Source organism: Arvicanthis niloticus, chromosome 15 (genome assembly GCF_011762505.2).
Source record: "Arvicanthis niloticus isolate mArvNil1 chromosome 15, mArvNil1.pat.X, whole genome shotgun sequence".
Classification (NCBI taxonomy): domain Eukaryota; kingdom Metazoa; phylum Chordata; class Mammalia; order Rodentia; family Muridae; genus Arvicanthis; species Arvicanthis niloticus.
The window spans coordinates 16,941,904-16,967,621 of record NC_047672.1 but is presented as its reverse complement, the minus strand read 5'-3'; the positions used below and the strand labels follow the sequence as shown (position 1 = coordinate 16,967,621).

The 25,718-nt window shown below is 37.5% G+C and overlaps 1 protein-coding gene across 3 annotated transcripts in view; it reads left to right on the top strand.

Annotated features, from left to right (window-relative positions):
* Positions 1-25,718, top strand: part of Cul1 (cullin 1) — a 62,799-nt gene that overhangs the window by 17,703 nt on the left and 19,378 nt on the right. For 2 of the 3 annotated variants that reach the window (XM_034519648.2, XM_034519647.2), the window contains exons 2-7: positions 6,400-6,700; positions 15,467-15,641; positions 17,707-17,874; positions 21,720-21,770; positions 22,284-22,374; positions 23,036-23,199. In XM_034519648.2, coding sequence (XP_034375539.1) covers positions 6,561-6,700; positions 15,467-15,641; positions 17,707-17,874; positions 21,720-21,770; positions 22,284-22,374; positions 23,036-23,199 — 789 coding nt within the window. In that variant the 5' untranslated portion in view covers positions 6,400-6,560. Of the gene's footprint in view, positions 1-6,399; positions 6,701-14,483; positions 14,538-14,896; positions 15,642-17,706; positions 17,875-21,719; positions 21,771-22,283; positions 22,375-23,035; positions 23,200-25,718 lie in introns of those variants that run through there. The other variant, XM_076913417.1, reaches the window with a different exon arrangement.

The window sequence follows — 25,718 nt, the reverse complement described above, 5'->3', positions numbered from 1 at the left end:
AAAGGGGTTTCTTGAAGAAGTGAAATAAGAGGCCCACCTTTATAACGAAGCAACATGTGGTAGAAGATAGAATATAGATTCCAGAATTTCAAGTTTTAGGTTGAAATTTTTGCCATTCAGTAATATTGAGTTTGGGCAAATTACTTAATGTCTCAGAGCCCGAGTTTTTTTTAATAAGATGTAGATAATGTCATGCTGCTCTGGAGGCTCTTGAGTTTTGGGCAGCAAAGTAAGATCCTGCCTATAAAACAAAACAAAAAGTGCTGTTTGGGGCAGTCCAGTATAATAACCTGCAGTGAACTTTAGTTTCTTTCCTTTTGTGGTCGATAAATGAACATGGGATAGTTCTGTATGGTGGAGTGGTCAGAGAATGGTTGGGGGAGGTGAGCAGGTTGTAGAAGATTGGGATTAAAGCATTTAACAAAGTGTATATTTCTATGCTGTAGAGGTTTTCTGGGGCAGCAGTTTAGAAAATTGATTAGAAGGGCAAGATTGGTGACAATGAGAGCAATAAGACCCCTCAATTGACAGTCCAGACAGAGGTAATGCCCAACCTCTAGTAGTCATGGGTGTGAAGAGACTGAATGGTTTTAAGAGATAACTCCAAAGCTAAAATGAATAAAACTGACTTTATGTTTCGATAAGAACAATAGGAATCAAAATGAATTTTCTTACCAGGATGGGAAATACAAAAGTAATATTTGTTTGAAGGATTGGAGATGAGTCAGGAGGTTAGACTTGACCTGTAAAAGATATCCTTCTCAGAGGGCCGGGGGAGGGGGGGGGGGAAGGGTGTGGTGTGTAAGTGCCTTAAGGAGAAAGTGGTGCTCTCCCACAGAACTTTCCTCTGTAAGTTGGGAAGTTAGGTAGAAAGAAGGAAGGAAAAAGTGCTTGGGAGTTTTCACATGAGATTTTGCAATGAACTTCCCTTCGTTTTTGTTTGTGTCCTGAGATTGGGAGACTAAGTACAATGGTGACTGACTACTTGGCAGAGGAACTTCAAGGCAGGCCAGCATTTGGGCTCTATGGCTAAGGTGTTGCTGGCTTCTTTGAGCCAAGTATACAGAGAACTGTCAGTAAAAAGTAGAGTGCAAATGTTTAGAAATTTTGTAGTTTTTGTCAGAAAAGAAATGAAGGTGGAGGCCAAGGGAAACTGTGGCTTTTGAAGAGATTGGGTTATTAAACATAAGCTAAGTACTCAACATAGCACACAGAAAAAAAGGGTTTTGAAGGCAAAAGAATTAGATAATACCCATCACAGGCTCAAGGGTATGTGAATGTCCCTTCATTTGCAAGAGTGAATTCAATTAACTTTCCCTTAAGAGGAATATTTTAAAGGGGTACCCTGTTCTATAGGGACACCTTAGAATTTCCCTGGGGTTTGTCTCACCATGCTTAACTATCTAGTATGCAAAGGCCAGTGTGATTTTTTTTTTTTTTTTTTAAATCCTAAAGGCCCCATTCTGACAGACTTTGACTGCATGATGCACACTTTTCTTGTGTTTGCCAGAGTATGAGATCTCTGAGAATACACCCAGACTTCAGAGGAAGTCTTGGAAGGCCAGGTCACCAGTGACAGAAGAAGACCTTCAGTTTAGCGCCTGTAGTGCATAAAACTCGAAGGTCAAGTGTAAACCTGTTGGATATGTCAGGAACTTGGCACATTGCCAAGGAAAGCTGACGCCACAGTCAGATAAAACCAGACTAAAACAGAACACAGAGGCCAGGTAGACTGTAGTAGGAAGATCATCCAGATATGGGTGCTGAAGCCCTTTGACACAGCTCTAGATACTGTGCATCTCTCTGAGAATTGCTTTTCCTTCTAGAGAACAGTCTTCTTGTGGTCCTAGCCCCCCTCCCCCTTTTTTGTCTCCATTTTCTACTTTTTAGAATAGAAGTGTTTGTTCTGTGCCACTGTATCCTGTGCCATTGTATCCTAGAATTGTATAATATGGTTTTGGTTTTACAGGGCCTCACAGTTGAATTTGTCTTGAGGGTCAAAGGAAACTTTGAGCTTGGACTTTGAACAGTGTAGGAACTGTGAAGACTCTGGAGAACCTTAGCGGACTGAATGCATTTTGCACTAGTCTTGATTGTCAGCTTAATCAGATTGAGAAGAACCTGAGACATTAGTACCGCACACCTCTGAGTGTATTTGTGAGGGCCTTTCTAGGAAGGATTAACCAAGGAGAGAAAACTACTCCTGAAGGTGATTGGCACTCAGCCTCGCCTACCTGCCAGGGTGCCCAATAGACCTCTGAAGCTGTGACTAACATTCCTGTTCTTTTAAATGATGTCACGTATTTTGTCATAGCAATGAAATAGGTAACTAATTTATAATATTAGTAGATATGTGGGCTGTCCTCCCTATTCTTATAAATAGCCAAAGTCTGGTGTATACATGCAGGAGTTCCTGTAGGTCCATGAGTGAATAAGAGACCAAACTAGAAAAGCTAAATTTAATCTTATTTAAAAGCAAATTTTAAATGTATTTTTCATTAACTCTAGACTTTATTTTCAGAAAGCATTGTAACATTTTGTCTTCCTAGGGTTTTTTAATTTTTTATTTTATTTTAGTCTTTTTGTTTTTCAGCAGCAATCAACCTAACCAAAGCAGTTACAGTCTTTTTCTTGAAAACCCCTAATTCTTGTGTTCCTGTTACAACTCTGATTTGAATCATCTCATTTTAACACTTCTCAGCTTTGGCTTCAACAACAGCATCTGCTAAATGTTTTTAGTCTCAATTTATAGAAATGAAGTCAGGTATGACACATGCTGGAGGGCTTGAGGGGGAATTGAGATCGAGCACAGTTGTTTACCCATAGGGTTGTAGATCCAGCCTTTGAGTAGAGATGTACTTAAAGGTCTTAAGAATTTATAGTCTTTGGTGCTTGTCTTTCAGGGGAATGATGCCTAAAGGAACACATTCAGGTTTCTGACCTTTAAGTTAATGCAGTTGGTGGCTCTGCGATACCTAGTGGAGGCTGTCCTCCTTGAGTATACAGCCTTAGACCTGTTTGTTTTGACCGCTGTGTTCCATTCTATTGTTCTTAAGACAAAAGTGACGACTGGAAGCTATTGTAATTCACATAGGCTTCATGAACCAATGTATGAGGGAACAGCTGGTTCTGCCATCTGCGTCTGTACTTGGTTGGTGATGTTTTCTGCCTCAGTTGCCTGTCAGGAATATGTGACCTATGGAAGGAGCCTGAGCCTGAATGGCTGAGGTTCCTGAAGAACACTGACTTGGTAAGGGGACCTCGGTAGCTGCCTTAGCTGTCATTACTTCCCCCGCTGGCAACCTAATCTACAGGCTGTCGGGACCACACTCCCAAATTATGTAGCAGATCTGCAGATGATGTGTTCTCAAAAGCTTGTGGAGCTTTGTCATCCAGCTTGGTAATCCTGTAATGCCAACAGCACTTGAAAACAGCCAGATTTCCTAAGTGTGTCTTAAGATTTTGTTGAAATTAACTGTAAGTTTTGGAGAGCTCTTAAGCCTTCTGGATGTGTAATAAGAAAAAAAGAAACTTTTACTTCTTAAACTATTTGAACTCTGACTTAGGAAATCTGAAATTTTTAGGTTTTTAATGACTTAGATGTTAGAATATATAGAGAGAAGATTTGTAGTGTTAAAATCAACAGTGATAATAAGCCAGTTATTTGTGGGTACCAAGCTTTACTGCTCTGGTTTTGCAGTCAGTTCATCTTTTTGCATTGGGTGGTGTAAAGGCAGATGAAGCACACATACTTGGATTTTTGCACATATAACTTAGGTTGGCAGACTCCAAAGCCACACCCTGTATGGTTGTTGGAGTGGTCTAATGAACAGTCCAGTGAACTTGCTGAGGTGTCGACACCTGTGTGGAGAGACTGCTCAGAGGTGAGTAAATACAGGTCAGCTTTAGCTACCTGTATTTACTTATTTATTTAGCTGTATTTATTTATTTAGCTGTATTTTACTGTATTTATTTAGCTACCTGCTCTCCTGGTCTTTGCAAGTTTTCAGGCCCTGTGAAGCAAGGACAGAAGTAACTGCTTGATTTGCCTTGGGTTTTATGACCTGAATTACAAATCACCTTCTCAATTCAATTGGCTTTCTGCTCTTTATTTCACAAATGCCTATTAGTTAAGATTATTTGCCTACACTGGGAGCTGTACCAGCTTGTGATCTACCCTTGAGATGTTTCTGCAGTGTGTTTATGTTTAACAGTTCTTCAGTCTTAGATTTGGGTTCCTCTGCTGTATCAATTACAGCATACTAGGGTGAGGCTCTCTGGGAGATATTACAAATGTAAGGTAAGGTTCTTTACACTTACCCTCTTATATAGATACTGACTTGGAAATCTTTGAGGACCTCAGATTGGTTGATTGTGAATTTAGATACTCAGTATGGTTACCTAGAGAGAAGGGATCAGGCAGTTAGAAATTAAGGCACAGAATACAAAAGCAGGGGAGGGCAGTACAAAACACTGCATAGAGTATGTATCAAGCATATTGTTTATGCTGGAATGGAAAATATTTTGTGTATGCATATGCCAGGCAAGTGGGTAACTGTTAAGAGGACCGCTTGTAGGACAGTATGGTCCTGGGGATTGTCCATCAATTTGGAATCAGGCTGACAGTTTCAGGTCTGCTGCTTTAAGAAGGTACAAGGGCTTGGTACAGATGAATAGATGTATGAGAATCCAGTTTATAAAAATGATGATGGCCACTGGAAGAGGAACCAATAGAGATTCAATTCAGTGTGAAGTGTCCTTGGCAGTATCAATAACACTCTTATCAGAATCCCCCACCCCCCCCAAGAGTCCTAAGTGGTAGGTACAGTGATGTTCCCAATTCTGGTTGGGCTGCTCATGGAGAATAGACTCTAGTGCTGGAGAATATTTCCTCCATTGATGGTCGGCTGATTCTAGTTTAGACACAATTAAGTTCTCCATGGGAAGATGGTAAAGAACTGATAGGGGATTTAGGAGTAGAAGTTGATATTATTAGATGGTAGCTCAGTCTAAAGGCTGCTTATTATCGAGTGGGGTAGTACTGTTTCCCCCAAGGTGAGTAAAAAAAAGGTTGAAACTGTGTAGGAAACATTTGCTGTTACTTTCTTTATATTTGAAGGAATCTTGCATTGTATTGTTATGTTCCACATTTGAATGTATGAAATGAAATACATTTAGGATAGGGATGTTGGTGTAGTTTCATAAAATATTTAGTCCTATGGCTCACATCATAAATGTTAGAGATGATTGAACTTTCAGTAGACAAAAGTTAAATTATACTCACGACCTACAAGGGCCTTAATAGGCCTTGTGTTGTGTGGAGTTTTGTAATGTTGATGAAAAAGTACGGTGTGCTGAATGACTTGAGGTATCTCGGGCTTTGATTTATAGACTAGCAACCTGTGCTGGCGTTTGTTATCCCATTATCTTCATTGACATTTATTTAGTAACGTCTTTAAAAAAATTCAGTATTTTTGATTTGCACTTAGAAACACTTATGTAAGACCTCTACATTTTAATGTGATGTGGATAAACAATTATATAGAATGTGCACATTGTGAAGTACCAACTAAATAAGAATGGTATTCCATAGGGTCCTTGACCGATGACTCCATCAGAAGCTTTATAGATTGTGTTTTGGAGTAGCACCATACACTTAGAAATAATAACCATATTATCACATTATTTCCTTATTAACAATACCATAATGATTTGGTAAGCATTTACTATCAAATATTCTACCTATATTTTATATATTTTTATTATCTTTAAATTTTACAGCAGCCATGTCAGGAAAGTAATTTGCCCCCATTTTGCAGTCTAGGAAGTTCAAGCTTAGTAAGGTGTGAGCTGAGCATCAAAGCTTGAAATCCAGAGTACTTTGTAAATTTAGATCATTCTTCCCAAATTCCCTTGAAAAAAGAAAGCTCTGTGTCCTTTTATCTTCACACTTACCAATGTTAGCTTTTCTTCCAAATGCTAAGCAAAGAATTCCCAAAACTTACAGGCAACTAGTGAGATTGCATTGCTTTTTTCTACTTTTTAGCTAAACTCTTCTCATATTCCTGGGAATTTCCTAAGCATGTTCTCTGCTGTTTCAAGTTTGTCTGACTATTATGTAGGTCAACCTTTGATGACTTTAGAAGGTAAAGAATGACAACGGTCTCTTAATACTTGTTTTTCTCAATGTTTTTCAAGAACAGTAATAGTTGAATGATTTTGGATGAGATGTCTAAACATATTTTACATACATACCATATAGTGAGTTTATTTCCATGTAGAAAGTGAGAATGTCTGAAATACCTATAGATACCCACAGATTGTTTCTGTCAGAGTGTGTTGTCCTGTTACTGACCCCAGAAAGTAGAATTGATCAGTTCTCTTTTATTTTCTCTTCAGGTTTGCCTGCAATGAGACTTTACTCTTTACACTTAAAGAACATTCTTTCTGAGCTGCTGTGAATAAATTTGGAATGATATTGTCTATTTTCAACTAATGGAGAACTAGCTTTATCTTGAACAAGGATTGCTGTACTGGACAACTTTAGAACATTGCTCACAATGTCATCAAACAGGAGTCAGAATCCTCATGGACTGAAGCAGATTGGTCTGGACCAGATCTGGGATGACCTCAGAGCTGGAATTCAGCAAGTGTATACCAGACAAAGCATGGCAAAGTCCAGATACATGGAGCTCTACACGTATCCTCTTGCTTGAGCTGTGGTTGGTGTGCCTAGAGTTGGATTATTTAGTGTTATGGTCTTTGAATTATTAGGAATGTTATGTCATATTTCCTTCTTTGTTTGTCTGTAATAAAGTTATAAGTTATTTTTACATCTCTTTTTCAGCAGAGGTATTTTGCCTAGGTAGGTATTTAAGGTGGTGCTGGCTAGTAACCCCAGATATATTTGTGTGTGTGTGTGTGTGTGTGTGTGTGTGTGTGTGTGTATGTATGTATGTATGTATGTATAGCACTCATGGAGGACAGTTTGAAAGAGTCACTTCTGTTATCACAGTGTGGGTCTCAGGTTGAATGTAGATCTTTAGACTTGGCAGCAAGCACTTCTACCTGCTGAGGCTCTTGCCAACTTTATAACTCTCCCCCCAGCCCCCATATTAGTAGGTTCTATGTATGTAAATTCAGCCAACTATAGATTGAAAATATTTGAACAAAAGTCTCTATTAAACATGTAGACCTTTTTGTCACTATTCTCTGAGTTCGTAACAGCTGCTGTGTAGCATTTACATTATATTAGGCATTTTAAGTAATCCAGAGATGGTTTGAAGTATAATGTGAAGATAAAAGTTATATGCAAGTCCATTGTCATATTTTATCATGTAATAATTTAGATTTTCCTTGGGAGGTCCTGTAATGAGTACCCCATTGTTTAGTTACTATTCACTGTTCTATTGCCACAATGAGACACCATGACCAAGGCAACTCAGAAAAGAAGACATTTAATTGGGAGCTTTGTTAGAGTTTCAGAGGGTGCATCCAGCAGGCAGGCAGGTATAGTGCCAGAGTAGTAACTGAGAGCTCACACCTTATCCACAAATTGGAGGGATGGAGGTTAATGGAAAGAACATGTATGGGCTTTTGAAACCCCAGAGCCCATTATTCCCAGTGACTCATCTCCACCTAGGCCACACCTTCTAATTGGAAACAGTTCTACCAACCGTGGAGCGAATGTGAGCCTCTTGTATCTATTCTCACTCAAACCCCCACACCTGTAAACACCAAAAAGTAACTATGTAAAATTCAGGTCCTTAGCAATAATACCTGTATTTCTAAGTGCTCAATGGCTAAATAATAAAATATATTGTAGAGAGTTCTGTGGGAGTATTGTCTTAAGTGGGTTTAAATGCTCATTGTGGTTGCCTTCATGTTACAGGAGAATAGGGTAGTTGTATCACAGTCTGGTCCACAAAGTCCTAAAATATTTTCTATCAGTCCTTTATCAGACATAAACTGCTTACCAGTTCTGAAGGACAGATGCCTAGAACAAAAGCTTGAATATTATGGTACTGTTTGCATTACACAGTTCTAAGAGAGTATATTAAACTTTTCTGTTTGCTCTGACAAAACAGCTTAAGGAAATAAGGGTTTATATGTGTTTATAGTTCACAGGTACAGTTCATCACAGCAGGGAAGATGTGGAGGTAGAGTCAGGATGATCAGGAATTCAAGGACATCCTCAACATAGCAAGGTCAAGGCCAGCCTAAAAGAGAAAGATTCCTCACTCATGAATTGGGCCTTTCTTCATGAAACCCTCGAAACATTTCATTTTTTACTTACTATTACATGTACAAAAGGTAATTAAGATAAAGGAATCACTGGGCGGTGGTGGCACACGCCTTTAATCTCAGAACTTGGGAGGCAGAGGCAGGTGGATTTCTGAGCTCGAGGCCAGCCTGGTCTACAGAGTGAGTTCCAGGATAGCCAGGCTTATACAGAGAATCCCTATCTGGGAAAACCCAAATTGAATGAATGACTGAATGAATCAAAAGAGTATCTTGACTGTCTAGCTGTTTCTACCAGTGCAGCAGTTCTTAGGTTTCAGACTGGCCCGGGACTTCTCAGTGGTCTTAAAGTAGAGAGTGGGTCTCAATGGTAGAGTGCTTGCTTGTCTAGGTGCACAAGCTTCTGATTTTGATAAGCATAGAAAAAAATCAGATTACACATTTTTTTAAAATGAGGTAGAGAAATCAAACCTTTTGCCCAGGATTTTGTTATTTCTACTTCCTAGCCTTTGTTCAGTCCTCAGGGAAGAAATCTTTATAATATGGCAGTCGGGCTTACCAAGCATTACCTGAGGCAGCGCTGTGCTGATGGCTTTCCTTTTCCTATTGAATGAATTCTCAAAACTTTGTCTTTTCTCTTTTTCTTTCAGTGGTGGTATGAACTGAAAATTGTCTTCTCAGTTGGTTTTTCTAAAGTCTTGTCTTTTTCCCAGCAACCCTGTAAGGGTCTCATCCATGTTTCAGTCTTGGCTGTTTACCTCAGCAAGCCATTTGTCCCTCTAGGACTAGAATACTTACTTATCCAGTATACTTATCTCTTGTGTCTTCAAGCACAGGCTAGTCTTTAATGCTGCAGAACCTGGTAGTTGTCTCCTCACTACTGGCTGCTATTGCTACTCAGATCTGCAGTTTCCTCTTCATTCTCTTCTGTAGGCACTTGGGGTGGGAAGGAGACAGGAGTCAGGTGACAACTTCCTGTTTCTGCCTGCCTACTGCAGATTTCTGTTTCCCTTTGTAGAAAATAATAATAGAAAAGCAGATCAGACAACAAATAGATTGTTTTCAAAATAGATTGCTGATGGTCTCCATCCTTTTTGGAGTAACCATCTAAACCAACAGATATATTTGGATGTTTCATCTTGTATGTTCAGGAGTCTTATACCCACCTGACTTTGCTCAGTTGCTAGCATGGCTTATAGCAGATGAACTTAAACATAGGAAAGTTTTCCAAACTTTTTCAAATGTGATCTACCATTTTGGTAGGTCTGTAATTGTCCACACTTTTAGAATATGACTCAGCCAAATCTATACCAGGGATATCTGATTCTTGCTGCTGAGGCAGGGTTCTTATAAATTTAAATTCTGCATGGACTCTGTACTGAGTCAGGTTCAAAACCAGCCTTGCCAACTTAGGCCTTACTTGTGAAGTAAATACAGAGGAGCTGAGGATATAGCACGGTGAATGGTAGGGCACTTGCCTAGCGTGTGTGAGATCTTGGGTTTAATCTCAGTGCTGTGAACATAAATTAAGGCTTCAAAAGGAACATCTAGTTCACATAAGGAAATGTAGCTAGTAACCATGGGAAATACTCAGCCTCCTGACTCTGAAGAAATGAGGGATTATAGTAAGATTTTTAGAAACTGTAATCAGGTGGAAAATGTAAAGAAATGTTTATAGCCAGTGTTAGGGATTCGAGGGAGAGAGGTGGGCTGATCTCTTGCAGAACAGATGGGAGCATCACTGTGATTTTTCTGGAGAGAAATGTAGAAACTCATTTCTCAATTTTTATGTTTTTTAACCTTTAAACCTTTAACTCTACCTTAAAGAAACAGCTAAATTGTGCTCAAGGCTCTTTATATTTTGATAATAAGAAACAGTAGAAAACAGCTTCAATTTCCTGATATATTTAGTCATCAAACGTGTAAGGATGTGTAGCTTTGTAGTAGAGTCTGTACTCAGCTACCCACAGCACTGGCTTCAACCTCAGCACCACCAGAAAGATGCACTGAAGATGGTTAAGTGACATGGGATAGTGCTCATCTGTACCCTGAGTGACTGCTTTTGCACACGGTCCTCCTGTCATACTTTGTGGAAAGTGGCTCTGCTTGTGTGTTAGCGTTGGAGGTTGTTTTTTAAAAAACAGTTCTCTTCCTTTCTTTGTATGTTTTTAGTATGAACATGCATTTAAAATATTTTCATATAACTTGATATAGATATACTTACTCCACAGAAATTACTGCCATGTAAGTGGTTAATGAAGTGATTCAATTTGTTTGTTCTTTATTAGTACAAGTATGGTATATTTGCTAATTTCCTTTAAAACTTAATGCATGGTCTATATATTCAGATTAAACATTATAAAATGGGTTTTGGTATGATACTCAGTGGTTAAGAACACTGACCACTCTTGTGAGAATTCGGATTCTATTCTCAGCACCACATGGTGGCTCACAGCCACCTGGAGCTTTAGTTCTAGAGACCAAATGCCATCTTCTGTTTTCCACAAGAACGAGGCAGAAACTTGCTTGGTAGGCGTATGAACCTTCAGGTACTCAGACATACTCAGAAAATAAAAATAAAGTCCTTACAAATTAGAGAGAGAACTCTACAGTTTATCACAGCCAATTGCAGGTAAACTTTGCTTTTGAAATATGATGTTGTTACTTGCTTTGGTGGGATTTTTTTTTTTTTTTTTTTTTTTTTTAGAAATGAATGTAATTGTAAAGCATAGAGACCTGTTTTGTGTCTTCCTGCTCTGATTATACCAGTGATACTTTGCCTCTTGGCTGTTGTCATTTTCACAAGCATTCCAGTCATTGATGGAGGCAGAAAGCTGATTTGGTTTGGTTTATGGTGCTACGAATTGAACCTCTGCTTCTGAGCTTTTTTACTACTAGCCCATCAGAAAGTGTTTTTAACACATCTTCCAGTGTAGTCTTTAAGTCAGTAGATGTCAGGTGAAATGGCTCAAGTTTTAATAGTTTGGGAGGAAGTGGGGGGAAAGTGGTTCTGTTTACTTTTGTTGCTTTATTTGGATTTTCTATTAAAAAATAGAAGTGATTTGAGTTTTGTAATAGTTATAAGGGTCAGTTGCCCAATATGTGACACTGTGGGTAGAAGCTATTTGACACAGCCCAGGCCCTTGCTTCAGCACTGATGGATGTAGAGAACACACACTGTACCCCTCCTCCTTTGATGTCGTGCAGAAGTGTGGGTAGTTGGAGATGAACTTTGGGGAGGTAGTGTCTCCTGTGGCTGTCCTTCACCAGACCTGGCATAAAGCAGGTACCTCAGGGAATACCTGTTATAAGAGGCCACCAATAGGATCCCGGTAAGACTTTTATTTCTATTAAGCCTGAAGAAAGAACCCATAGCAAATGAATCATTTCTCTGATGTTGGAAGAGTTGTTGGTTCATTTTTGGAGCCTGAACCCAACTTGGTTCTGTAACATAACACACTGTCTCACAGCATTTCCCACCCACTGCTAGTAGGAACCCATCGTACCGCTGAGAGAAAAGTGTAGATCACAGCTTAGGCTCCTGTCAGCTTTATTGCCCAAGAAACTGAAGGAGTTGTTAGAGAAGAACCCAGTGTTTAAGAAGTCAGTGTGTGGGTTTGCTATGGTCTGTGGCTGACAGTCTTATATAGTCGACCATTGTCTGTAAGATAAGCTTCTGTTTTACTGAATTAGATTTTCTTTTATTTCTTCTACTATGTATTATGCTTCTTTATTCTTATTTTATTTTTTAGTCACATTGTACTTTAGTTTTGGTTTAAAAGGATTTGTAACTAGCTCTCTTGTACTTAGTATATTAGACATCATCCACTCTATACCATGCATCTATATTCCATTGTTTTTATAGTAGAATTTGTTGTAGTATATGTGACTATATCACATTCTGTCCTTCCATGGGTTGGTGGGCATTTGGATTGTTTTGGATTAGGTTGGCTATTAGGAATAATGCTGCTGCTGCTGCTGCTGCCGTGTGTGTGTGTGTGTGTGTGTGTGTGTGTGTGTGCAGTTACAAAACTGATTTTGAAAAGTGCCTGCATCAGATTATTTACCCACTAACAATAAATTTATAACACTCCTGTTTCTTTCCTTCTGGCTGATCCTTACCTCGTCTCTAGTTTTAGCCATCTTAGTGAACATGTAGTAGTAGCTCATGGTGGTTTGATTTGCATTTCACTGGAGGTTAATGGTATTAAGGATCTTTTCTTGTGTTTATTGGCTGTTAATATATCTTTTAACCCTTTTTTGCTTGTATTCAATTGAATTATTTGTTCTCTTGTTATTGTGTTTTAAGAGTCCTTTATACATTTTATTTGTGGGTCCTTTCTTAGATTATGGCTATGTGGATTGTCATCATTTTAAAAAAATACTGTTTGATTTATATGCATGTACATGAGCCTGAATGAGTATATGTATACCATGTGCATGCAAGAGCCTGTACAGGCCAGAGAAGCGTGTCTGATCCTCTGGAGCTGGAGTCAGGTAGCTGAGAGTCATTGTGTGGGTGCTAGGAATCAAACTGGGGACTTCTGAGAGCCACCAGTGCTCTTAAACAAGTAATAGCTGATCTGACTCCAAGTCCCAGTTATGTTTTGTTTTATTTTGTTTTTTAATTTAGAATTTTTATTTATGATGGTATGCATCTGTGTGAGTGTATGCCACATTGCAGGTGCCTATGGGAATCCAGAATTCCCTGGAACTGAAATTATGGACAGTTGTAAACTGCCTTAGTAGGCTTCTGGGAACTACACTTGGGTCCTCTAGGAGAGCACTCTGAACCACTGGGCCATACTTCCAGTCCCTCAGTTATGTTTGTTTTCTGAAGTTCAGTTTATTTTATTAAATACCTATCTTTATGTGTGTATACATATGTGTGCATGTAAGTGCGCATGTACTCATAGGCGCACATACACATGTGTTTGGAGGTCAAAGGTTGATGTCATTCGTGTCCCTCAGTTGCTGTCTACCTTATTTTTCGAGATAAAACCTTTGTCAAATTCCATTATGACTAGAGTGGCTGCCTAGCAAGCCCAGAGATGATCCTGTGTCCGACACAGCACCACTGGACCTTTTCATGTGGGAGTCTGGCATGGAATAAACCATCTTCTTCCTTCCATCTCCCAAATGCTGAAGTTACTTCAGTTAATTTTTGTCTGTTAGAGTTCAACTTAGTTTTTGTATATGTGGCTATTCAGTTGTCTGAGCAACATTTGTTGAATCACCTCAAAAGCTAGTTTTACCAACATATGTACATATATATAGCATTAAGTGAAAGTTGTTGTTAATGGTATCAGATCATTTATGCTTCACTTGATATTTTTCTTCGTTCTAGTTGCTGAGACATACTAAATCTTAACATGATTATGAAAGTGTTTTCTTTAACTTTTATGTGTTTTTATGTGTATTATATATTTTGAGGCTGTTATTAGGTAAATATGCTTATATTTAGATCTTTTTAGTTAATTGTTACTTCTGTTATCATGGAACAGCCCTTATAATGTCAGTGAGATTTCACTGTTTGATGATGTGGCAGTATGTTCTAGCCATATACTTTGAGCATTTGTGACATACTTGTGTTTTGTGTTGCCAGTTAAGTGGTTTTGGAGTTCTGACCATCTGCCCATGACCATAGTGTAGCTCATTGATATTTTATTATAATGAATAGGTTGTTTGTTTCTTTAAGGCCATTTTTTAACCTTTAATTTTTTCATTGTTCATGTTTTTCTTCCTTTTGGATTATTTGAAATCTTTTTCTCCCATCTTCCATTCCTTCCCACTCCTTCTCAGTCTCATATCTCAGACTAGCCTCAAACAGCTGTTGCTGACGATGACCCTAACTTACTTTTCAAATGGTGCTGGGATTCCAGGTGTGTAGGACCACTGCATCATGAGCAGAAGAAACTTACTGTAATCTGTAACTCTCTGAACCACTGAAACATTTAGTGATCTGTTGTTTTAAGAGGCAGTTCCCTGATAAAGAAATACTGCAGTTGGGTATTTTATTAGCTGTTTGACTTTCTGTCTGTAGTATATACTTTGGTCATGTTTCTTTACAGTATTTGCCTCATAATTGATTTAAATTATGTTTTTAAGGTGCTAGGTATTAACCTAGGACATTGACAGGCAAGTTCTCTACCACTGAGCTATGTATATCTCCCCAGCTCAAATTAATATGCTGATGATAGTAACTCCTTGAAGGTAGTTTTACTTTAACATGTTCAGATTTTCAGCTTAGACACTGGTGATTTTGTTTGGAAAGGTCTTCTCCAGCTTGAGAACAGGTAAGTGGTAGTTTCTGCATCTTCTTCATTTTATTCTTTTAGTTTATATATTTTTGTTGATCCATTTGTGATATATTTTAAATTATTATTGTCATTTATTAAGTAACCTTTTACCCACTGATTTTTGAAGTATTTTTATATAGTATGTCCTTAAATACAGTAGAATAATATGTTTTGGCTATGTCCAGTTTAATGCTCTCCCTGTCTGACAGTAGTACTTGTCATAAAGGTTATCACAGAGGTAATGTTCCCTGTGCCTTTGTCCTCCCCATCCTCAAATTCTATTAAGCTAATATGTAGAGACAGCTGGGTCAGCCTTTCATTTCTGTTTCTGTAATTTCTATGCCTCTGTTTCACAGTGGTGTGTTGACCCGATGCTGTTGTCCAGTTTTATACATCGGTGACTATATTGTTGTATCAAGATGTCACTGTTCTGCATGCCCTTTGCTTTGTATTTTTGGGTAAGTATTTCTGAGTCATCTGAAAATAATGTTTTAGTTATTTTAGTATTTACAGTTTGTGCTTCTGGATATGTTATTTGTTGCCAAGTTTCATTGACTTTGATTAGTACTGGCTATTGTTGTTCCAAAACCAAATATTGCAATTACTTTTTTTCCTTGTCATTTGCAACCTTTCTAACCTGTTGGAATTTTCAGGACAGTTTCCACAAAATCAGTCATGTTAGGCAATCTTACAGGTCTGGGGTTTTTCTTTGTACTCTTTCAAGAATGTTCCAGCTGCTTTTCAGGCCTGTGGGCATCTTGTGAATGGGCTTGCTGTCTTTTAACTTTACCAGTAGTGTGGTGGGCATGATTTTCCACTCGAGTTTTATTAGGAATCTATTGACATATAAACAGAAGGAAATACGTTCATGTTAATAATCACTGTTACATCTATGGTATGTGTTACTTTCCTTAACTTTCTCCAAGTCATGTTTATAACTACTGTACTAGTGTGCATCAGTCCAACCAAGCCCGGGGTGCTGGAGTCCCTCCTTCCAAGTCAAAAAAGGGTCAGACTCCTGGGGGAGCTCAGTTTGTTGGCTTGGAGTTATACAAGCGATTGAAGGAGTTTTTGAAGAATTACTTGACAAATCTTCTTAAGGTAAGTTGTCTATAAACATATAAAAATGTCTGTTTTGTTTATTTTTTATTAAGTGCAATAATTTTGTTGTGACTGCCATATCTGTCATATCTGCTGCTTACATTTTCATTGTGTTTATACTGGGTTAGCTCTTGCTGCAGCTACTAATATCTGTGAGTTAGCAGCTCATTAGCTCAGCCATTGCTTAAGCAAAGGTGAATCTTTTTCTTTTCTTTTTTTCATAATAGGGTTTCTTTGTGCAGCCTTGGCTGTCCTGGAATTCAATTTGTAAGCCAGACTGCCTTGAATTTAGACCCACCTGCCTCCAAAGTGTTGGGATTAAAGGCACGCACCACCACTGATGGTGAAATCTTTTACCTTAGTTGCTTCCTTTTTTTTTTTTTTTTTTTTTTTTTTTTTTTTTTTTTTTTTTTTTGGTGGTTTCTTCTGTACCAAAGGAAGTGGGTTGCTTTACACTCAGCCATCAGGTGGTCAGGTAGCTCTCTCATCTGGTGTGTACATGATGCCTTTAGTCTATGAAGGTATTTCTACTCCTACCTGGGAAAGTTCTGAGTCTCTTCTGTGTATACAGTTCTTTTTTTTTTTAAGTTTATATAGATGTTATACAATATTTTCTGCATGCTACAAAAGTGTTTTTTTCTTTATTTTACAACCTAAGTGGAAACACATTATTCTAACAGACTAGTTGACATTAATTATGTTGTAACTGATGTTATCAGTTTCATGTTCTTAAACATGATGTGTCCTGCTAGAGCCTCTGTCCTTTGACTTTACAGCACTTGGTAAATAAAGTCTTGTAAGCAAAATCTTTACATTTTCAGTAGCTACTTTGTCATCAACATATTTGTATTTTACAGCCAAAATTGATCAGTTTATGTTTTAAAATTCATTTCATTTAAATACAAAAAACATTTGATTGTGTTTGGGTGTGACCATGTATTTCCATAGATGGTTGGGTCACTTGAATGTTATTACTTGTAGAACTATAAGTCTGCTGGACTTTGACTTTCCACAGGAAAACATGCTTCTTTGTATACTCAGTACAGCACCTGTGAATAGTTGTGCAGTGTTTTTAAAGGGCAGGACATACTTTGCAGGTGACATTAATAGATGACATTAATATGTAAGAATTTTTTTCAAGTTAATTTTGTTCAAATAAAAACTAGTGAGTTTAAAGTAAGAATAATTTGGATAACTTCCAGTTTTCTCTCTGAGACTTTGTTAAAGAAGAAATGTTATATTATGGTTATTTTTTTTTTTTTTACAAAAATACAACAAATACCAAAAAAGATGAATAATTTTGTAATCTTAAAAATTTGTGAAGCATTTCATATTTTTAAAAATGAGTATACTTTCATTATAATTTGTTAATCGGATAGATTGATTTAAAATAAAAAACGGAAGATGTCAAACAAAGATGCTTTGGAGGTAGATTCCCTAATAAGAAGAAATTGCTTAAAAACTTAAAAAAAAAACCAAAAAACAACAGCAACAAAAAAACAAAAACAGGACATGGAAATACATACTTGGAATTCCAGCACTGGCCTGTAATCTTAGCTTTCAGGAGGTGGAGGAACAGAAGTTCAAGGTCATCCTCAGCTACATTGTGAGTGTAAGGCCAGCCTTGGAAAACATGAGATCCAAGGGGTGGGTGGGTATGTACCTGGGAGCACAACTGAGGTTAAGGCCAGTCTGAGCAACGTAATGAGGCCCTGTCTTAAATTCAAAGTAGAGAAGTTGCCTAGCATTTGACCCTAGGTTTAGTCACTAGTACTGAAGAGAAAGCATAAAAGAAAGAAAAATCATGTTTTTATTTTGAAAGCTTAGGGTACACTCTGATTGCATATACCTATTGAACCCATGAAAAGTTCCAATTTAATTTGATAATGAAAGACCTTTTTAGTGTTCTTGTGAGAATTTCCATTAGCATGTTTTTGTACATAGCAATTGACCCATCTATAACTGCATGTATTTGTACATCTTGATGCAGTAGCTTTTTCAATAAATTTTATCCTGATTATGTGACAAACTAGTCATATTAAAGTTTTAGTGAACTTGTTTTTAGGATGGAGAAGATTTAATGGATGAGAGTGTACTGAAGTTCTACACTCAGCAGTGGGAAGATTACCGATTCTCCAGCAAAGTGCTGAATGGAATCTGTGCCTACCTCAATAGACATTGGGTTCGTCGTGAATGTGATGAAGGACGAAAAGGAATATATGAAATCTATTCAGTAAGTTTTTTTTTTTTTTTTTTTTAAGAATAAATAACCTTTAAATATGTTGTGACAAGAGAGAGGTGACAGATTGGAGCTGTAAAATAAACAGTTAATAGTTTTGTGTTTACTTTTAAAGTGTCTTCAATTAATTGAGTAATTATTATTATGCTTTGCATAGAACTGCTTGAGTTTTAGCACTAGAATCCTAGATGCTGGTAGTTGCTAGCAAATCAGGTACCTTATCTGAGGATTAAGCTTCTAACTGGGCATTATATTTTCTTGATCTGAGAGTTCTGTATTTGAGGGAGGACCTTGAATTAATTCTTTTGTTAGTCTTCAAGATTTTTTTTTTCTTTCTGGTTTCTCAAAGTATGACTTCTAAATGTGTATTATCAGTGTCACCTGGGAACATGATAGACATGCAGATTCTTAGACCTCCTTCTAGACTTGGCGATGTTAGAGATAGTGGGGGCAGGTAGCTCAGTTAACACAGTGCTTGTCTAGTGTATATGAAGTCCTGGCTTCAGTTTGCTGTTTTGTACATGTTAGGTATGATGGTGTACATGCCTGTAATCCCAGCACTTGGGATGTAGAGGCAAGAGAATCATAAGTTTGAGTCATTCTCTGCTGTACAACACATTCTTAGCCAACCTGGGCTAAATGAGACCCTGTCTAAATAAATAAACAAATACTAAAAAAAAAAAAAAAAAACTCCACAGAGTTGGGGTAATAGCTAAGTCAATAAGGTAAACCACAAGAACCTATGTTCAGTCCCCTAGAACCTGTGTAAAAAAGCATGATACTGATGTTTGTAATCACAGTGCTGGGAAGATAAACACAAGCAGATACCTGGAGCTCATTGGCCAGCCAGCATATCATTCTTATAAGTACAAGCCAATAGGTGGATGGCTCCTGATGAACAGCAGCAAAAGTTGTCCCCTGAGTTCTACACGTACACCCACATACACTCCTGCTCACACACACTAAATAATTAAACAAACAAAGAAATACTTCTCCAGGTAAGCAGAGTCAAGGAGAGTCAGTTCTAGAGAAGTTGAGGGAGGATTAATTGAAAACATTAGTCTGTTCATGGATATGTATCAGATTAAAAATCTTTTGGGGTCAGTTTTATTAAAATGTCAGTTTCTAATGTGTCATAATAGCAATATTTTGTTGCTTTGCTTTTACAGAACTAGAGGAAATCTAGCCCAGGTTCAGGACTTTTAGCACTTATAGAACTCAGTTTCTGTACCCCAGTTGTACTTCATAGTACTGTATAGTTACATAGGTTTTTATTTTGGCTTTTGTTTGTCTGAAACAAGGTATCACTGTAGCTTGGCTGGTCTGGAACTTCACGTTTTAGGCCAGTCTCAAACTGAGAGATACCTTTCTCTTGTTAGGATTCAAGGTGTGTACCATCTCACCCAGTTAGTTACATGGTTTTAACAGTTTTTTGAAGTTTTTGTATTTTTCTTTTCTTTAATATATTTTAACTGACAAAATTATATGTTTAGTCTATTGAACATGTTTTGAACTGTGTCCATCATGGAATTCTTGATGTGCTTCCCTTGTGTCAGAATTTGCAGAGTGGCACTTAGTATGGTGGATTTCCTTTTGGAAACTGCTTGACCTGATATTCCATGTGCAATCTCTACAGTGGCATTACAGCTCCTAAAGGCGGTTCCTGCTTTTTCACTTTCCATGTGCTTGCTTCAACAGTTAAACAAGTTTATAAAAAGTACCAAGATACAGGCTGGCCTTGAACTCAGAGATCCATCCCTGCCTCTGCCTCCCTAGCACTGGGATTAAAGACTTGTGCCTCATGTCTTGCTCAATCTTGAGAAACAAAATATCTTGACACCTTATCTCAAATAAATAAGTAAATAGTAGACAAGAGTTAGCCACTTTTATGACTTGTTTTGTTTTGTTTTCCAAGACAGGGTTTCTCTGTGTAGCCCTGGCTGTCCTGGAACTCACTCTGTAGACCAGGCTGGCCTCGAACTCAGAAATCCTCCTGCCTCTGCCTCCCAAGTGCTGGGATTAAAGGCGTACGACAATCATCTTTTAAAACCTGCACTTTCTGTTATCAGATAGTGTAGTCACTGTTTGGAGATGCAGTATGTAGCCGTAAATTCTAGCAGAGGACAGTCAGTACCCTGGCCTAGAAATAGTATTCCCATCTGTGCTACTTCAAGACCCTGCTCAAGTCATTTGCTAGTTTGTATGGAAGCTCAGTGGGACAGTTAAAATTTGTAGTTCTGTTGATGGCCCATTCTCCAGCAAATGTGACTGTCTTGTAGGTCAAGGTCAAGACAGATGATAAGGCTTTTACTTTAAAAAAATTTTTTTTTCTAAATCATTTCCCCCCTTTTTAATTAGAGAAAGTTGTTGGTTTACTTCCAAGTCACCCAAAGGATGTAAGCTGACTTCATTGTATGTTGAAGTGCTGCCAGCAGCACTTGTTTCTGTTACCCTGTTGTGCGATTTCTTTGCTTTGACTCTCATAGCTCTGTCTTCTTTTGCTCTTTGGTTTTATTCCACTGAAGTGACAAATCATCCAGAGTCAGTGTAGGTCTGTCTAAGGATGGTCTTGCTAATTTAGAAAGTAGTTAGAACGAAATGATTTTTACAAGTAGGGGTTCTGTTAGAAGCTGACACCACAGCCTGATATTCCACTGCTGCCTCTCTCCTAGACAGTGAGGCTGAGTCTTCAGTACCTTTGCACACCACAAGCAAGAGTCCTGATAATGCTGGGCCTAGCAGCTCTTGGGTGCAGAGGCAGGTAGATCTTAGTGAGGCTAGCCAGGACTACGTAGGGAAAAAACAGACAAAAAAAAAAAGAGAAGTCTTAATACTGATTTTTTTATGGCATTTATTTTTATTAGAGACACTACTTGGAAAACACTTTTCATAGACTAAATTTGCATATATTTTTTTTTTTACAAACTTAATTTTATCTCTAGTTAAATTGGAGAGGAAGTAAAATAAGACATTTGTTTAATTTTCGACAGTTTGTGTTAAAGTGCTATAAATTTCAATTGTGTTTTAACTTTCTAATACCTCTCCCAATAAATGTTTAAAAATCATGTATAAATTTTAATTTTTTCTTTCAGAGACCATTTTTACAGTAATTAATCAGTATAACACTTGAGGGAAGTCTATGTAAAATAGACCGTGATAATTAATTATACATTCAAGTGAAAATGCATCTATTGGGGATAAGGAGATAGCTCAGTAAAGAATGCTTGAGTTCAGATAACCTAGCACCTACATAGAAGCCATGAGCTTGAGCTTGCTGCTGCTAGTCTCTCAGGCAGAGAGTTTGACTCGAGGAAATAATGTGGAGGGCGATAGAGCAGGACAAGGAAAGCCCTCCCTGGTCTCCATTCACCTGTTAGGCATCTTCTTCACATGCTCGTGTGAACATACACCATGTATACACAAAGTACAGTAGGAGGTCTTAATTTATGTACAAGAAACTGCATTTAAAGTGCACAATCAAGACTGGAAGATTTTCATGATTTCTAAAGAGTATCTTGATGTGTTAAGAAACTGTGGGAGTGACTAAAATTACTTTTATCAGGTGTTTTGGTCAAAACTGGTTGGATCCAGGGAATACATTTTTAGGTTGAATCTGTTGCTGGTTTTTAAGCTGATACAAATATCCTCCTTAACTTAGAATTTTCTTTCTGAACTTTGTTGGTAAAATGTGAGAAGGTAAACATCTATACAAAGTGATTAACTTAAGAGAGCAGCTCTGATTTCATTGTGATGTTTTTGCTAAGTTGTAATCTAAAGATTTTGGTAAAATTACAAGTTTCAGGGATATTCAATACATCTTTTCCTCTTTTTTTATCCAGCTTGCATTGGTGACATGGAGAGATTGTTTGTTCAGGCCACTGAATAAACAGGTATCTATTATGGGATATGTGTGTGTTTCCTTTAAAAAAATTTTCCATTTTTATCTTGTCTTCTCAAGCCTTTTGACTATCTCAAGAGTGTTTGTTGGGCTGGGGAGGATATGGCTTAGTCTGTAAAGTGCTGGCTGTGCATGCATGAGGACATGGGGTAGAGTCCCAGTACCCATTAGAAGGAAGCAGCTATAGTGATGCCCACTAGTGATCCCAGCATTGGAAAGGTAGAGTCAAGTAGATCCTTAGTGCTTCTTGGCCAGGGTCGAGTTTGCCTCCTGAATGAGCTCCATGGCAGTAAGAGACTGTCTTAAAAACACGGTGAATTACTCCTGGCAAACAGTTCTTGAAGTCATCCTCAGTCTTTGTATACACATGCGTACATGCATATACACATCCTCTTAAAATATTTGTTACTTTGTATTATTTAGTGGGTTTAAATGATTAAAGGATATATAAGATACATTGTGAGCTGTAATATGTCTGCCTTATACTTTTTGTGTGTTCTTAAAGGTAACAAACGCTGTTTTAAAACTGATTGAGAAGGAAAGAAATGGTGAAACCATCAATACAAGACTGATTAGTGGAGTTGTACAATCTTATGGTAAATAATTTGCCTTTATTTAATAGTTTTTGTATCACATGGCAATTATGATAGTGCTCTAATACTCATTTTAAAAATAATCTTTAATAAAAAGATTATTAGGAATGTTAATCTTTAAGGTACTTTTAAATAGTAATTTTACAAATCATAAAAAATATTTAATCTTTGTACTTTAAGAGGATTTTGTGAAAAAAATTGAATTATATTTCTTTTGCTGTTTTCATGAGAAATTACTTATATATAATTGTTCTTTTGAGCTAAGTGATAATCAGAAACTATCAACTTGAAAAATTTGAGATTGAGACACTGATTAAATAATGCATTGTTGAAACTCAGGTGGGTTTGCATTTCTGTGAAAGTTTACAGTGCAATATTTATATCACCTTTAGACATGTAAACTTTCTCTAACTAAACTCGTAATTTTGAAGTATCTGTGGCACAGGTAAGGATGATTTGCTGCTAAATATCTTAGAGTTTATTCTTTTTTATTTTTTCACTTACTGACACAAGCATACTTCAGTACTAGCAAGTAATAGTTACCATTCCACCATTTCACATTGATCTTTTAAGTGTAACTTAAACTGACTGCCACACCAAAGTATTATCTGTAAAATATAACAAAAAATGTGGTAATTGAAATATAGCTCATATTTATTTCTAGTGGAATTGGGGCTGAATGAAGACGATGCATTTGCAAAGGGCCCTACGTTAACAGTGTATAAAGAATCCTTTGAATCTCAATTTTTGGCTGACACAGAGAGATTTTATACCAGAGAAAGTACTGAATTCTTACAGCAGAACCCAGTAACTGAATATATGAAAAAGGTAAGCTTAAACATAGTATGTAAAGTAGAAATAAGTTATAGTCATCACTCTTCCAGGGAGCTCTTGGCACTGCAGTGTTCCTTGCCAGTCAGGCTTGGCACTGCTGTCACACCATGTCAGCAGGTCTAGCTCAGAGAGCTCTCCAAGGGACTCTTACAAATTGAGAATCATGAGTGATTGTTCCCTCCTGCACATATAAGGAGATGCCTTGATAGCTGCATGCCTTCCATGTTTTTGAATCGTCTCCCCTTGAAGTGTGGCCCTCAGGATTTTATATCAGTGAGAAAATAAGCAGATGTTCCTAAATTTGCTAATTTTTTTTTTGTTTTTGCTGTTTTTCTCCTAAAATATTTCTGAAGAGTCATAGTTTAACCCTTCAAGACTATATCAGGAGGGAGGATCTAAATCTGACTTAGAAGATCCAGGTGGAGCCATGTATTCTAACCCTAACCTGCTCTTTACTCTCTTTCTTGGAAGTTTGGGTATCCGGATACTGGCTCTGAGGAATGACTGTGTCAGGAGGGACACGCTTTCTGCTATATAGTACTGGCCAGTACATAATCTTCAGGCTTCTTATCCTATGTAAGGTCTCTTCTGCCATTGTTTACCCCTCCTGCTAAGAAACAAAAGCAGTCATGGAAATGGAGAAGTAAGCAGGAAACAGGTATAGCAGGATTTTGCCAGCAGACTATATCGTTTGGTGACCCTCTCACCTGTATGTATTAAATTTTTAAGAGTCTAGGTCATACCAAGTCTAATACCTACTTTGCCTTCTCTTGGGCAGGAAATGGACTGCCAAGTCATTTCCATGTTTAAAGAAAGAAAATATAAGCTCAACCACTCTGCTTCTGACATATTGAGAAAGCTACGCCTAGCTTGTGGTGTTCAGAGTGCATTTTCATATGGTACACTAATACGGTGAAGATAAGTGGGCCTTCTGAGTTTGACATTGAAAGTCAGTTACACATTTCTGATATCTCAAAATTCAACAGAAGTAGAACTAGTGGGTTATATATGTGGGATAGTGGTAGTTCTTGTAGTAGATCTTTGTATGCGTTTTGTATGTGACAGAAACCTAACCAGCTCCTTAAAGGTATTTATTTGAGACATAATCTATTTTGAATCCTGGTATTGCTCATTATTTAATTTTGTAGTATGACTGTAGTTTTTATAAACAGGTGTCTTACTGAACTCTGTTTTAAATCTTTTTTTGCACTTATTTATTTTGTGTATGCGGGTGTACATATATAATGTGCGTCTGTGTGTATACATGTACAATGTATGTGTACCATATTAGCATATGTGTAAACCGGTTGTTTTACCATATAGGCACCAGGGATCGAGTTTTAAGTCATCAGGGTTAGCAGTAAATACCTTAACACTGCTGAGCCGTTTTGCCAGCCCAGTAGAGAATTTTTTCTTAAACTGTATCTTTAAAGTGGAATCTTTCCCAACATTGTATACCACTATGGTGCCAGCCTGCCTTCAGCCTGTGCCTGGGAAGGTGTAGAACCACCAGAAAAAAGTTGACAGTTTCAAGAACTTGAGGTGAAATTACATTTATATTAAAACAATCAAGTAGAATACAACATCTCAGAAATAATTTTAAGGTAAATATTAGCTTTCAGGAAATATTATGATTTCAACAGCCAATTTGGGCTAGATATTACAGTCCCTAGAGGTCTCTGTTTACTTTGCTGTCATTTGGTAGATATATTTTAGTATAAACAGTTGATAATGGTTGGTCCATCCAAAAATGCCTTTGATGGCTGAACAGCTACAAGCTATATTAACATTTAAAATCTCATGTGATTGAGACTAATCTGATTTATAAAAACAGCAAAAAATGAACATGTTTGAATATTTTAAATTCCTAATCTTTTTATTATTTAAAAATAAAATATGAGCTCTAAAGATTGCTAAGCTGTTAAAAGAGTGGGTGTTGGTCTTGCAGAGGGCCTGCTTTAATCTCCACAGTTGGATCACAGCCATCTGTGACCAGTTCTGAGAGATCCAGAATCCTCTTCTGGTCTCTGTGTACTTCATATACATACTATACATGCAGTCAAAATAGTCACGTAAGAAAATGCCTTATTTCATTAATTTTTTTTACCAATCTTTCAGTTCTGTTTTTTATTCCTCTTTATTTTTGTTGATAATTGTTTTTAATGGAGTTAATTGGGGTCATTTTCAAGAACTTTAGGGTACTTGGTCATTTAAATATGGTTCTGGTATTCCATGGTCAGTACATGACAGCAATGGTGAAGACACCTGCCGTCACAAATTAGTTCCCAGTTAGGGACCTGCTGCTTCTTTTCTGCCACTTGGCCCCTGCAGCAAGCTCTGTAAACTCACTATAGTCAGCGTCCCCATAGAGAATTTACAAGGACATCAAAGCCTACCCTCTCTTCTAAGAGAAGTAAGTTTTGTTTTACTGACCAGGATGGTATATGTTCTTCCAAGAATAGATGGACTTAAAACAAGAAGAATGGTAGTTCAGTATTTATCTGCTTCTACTT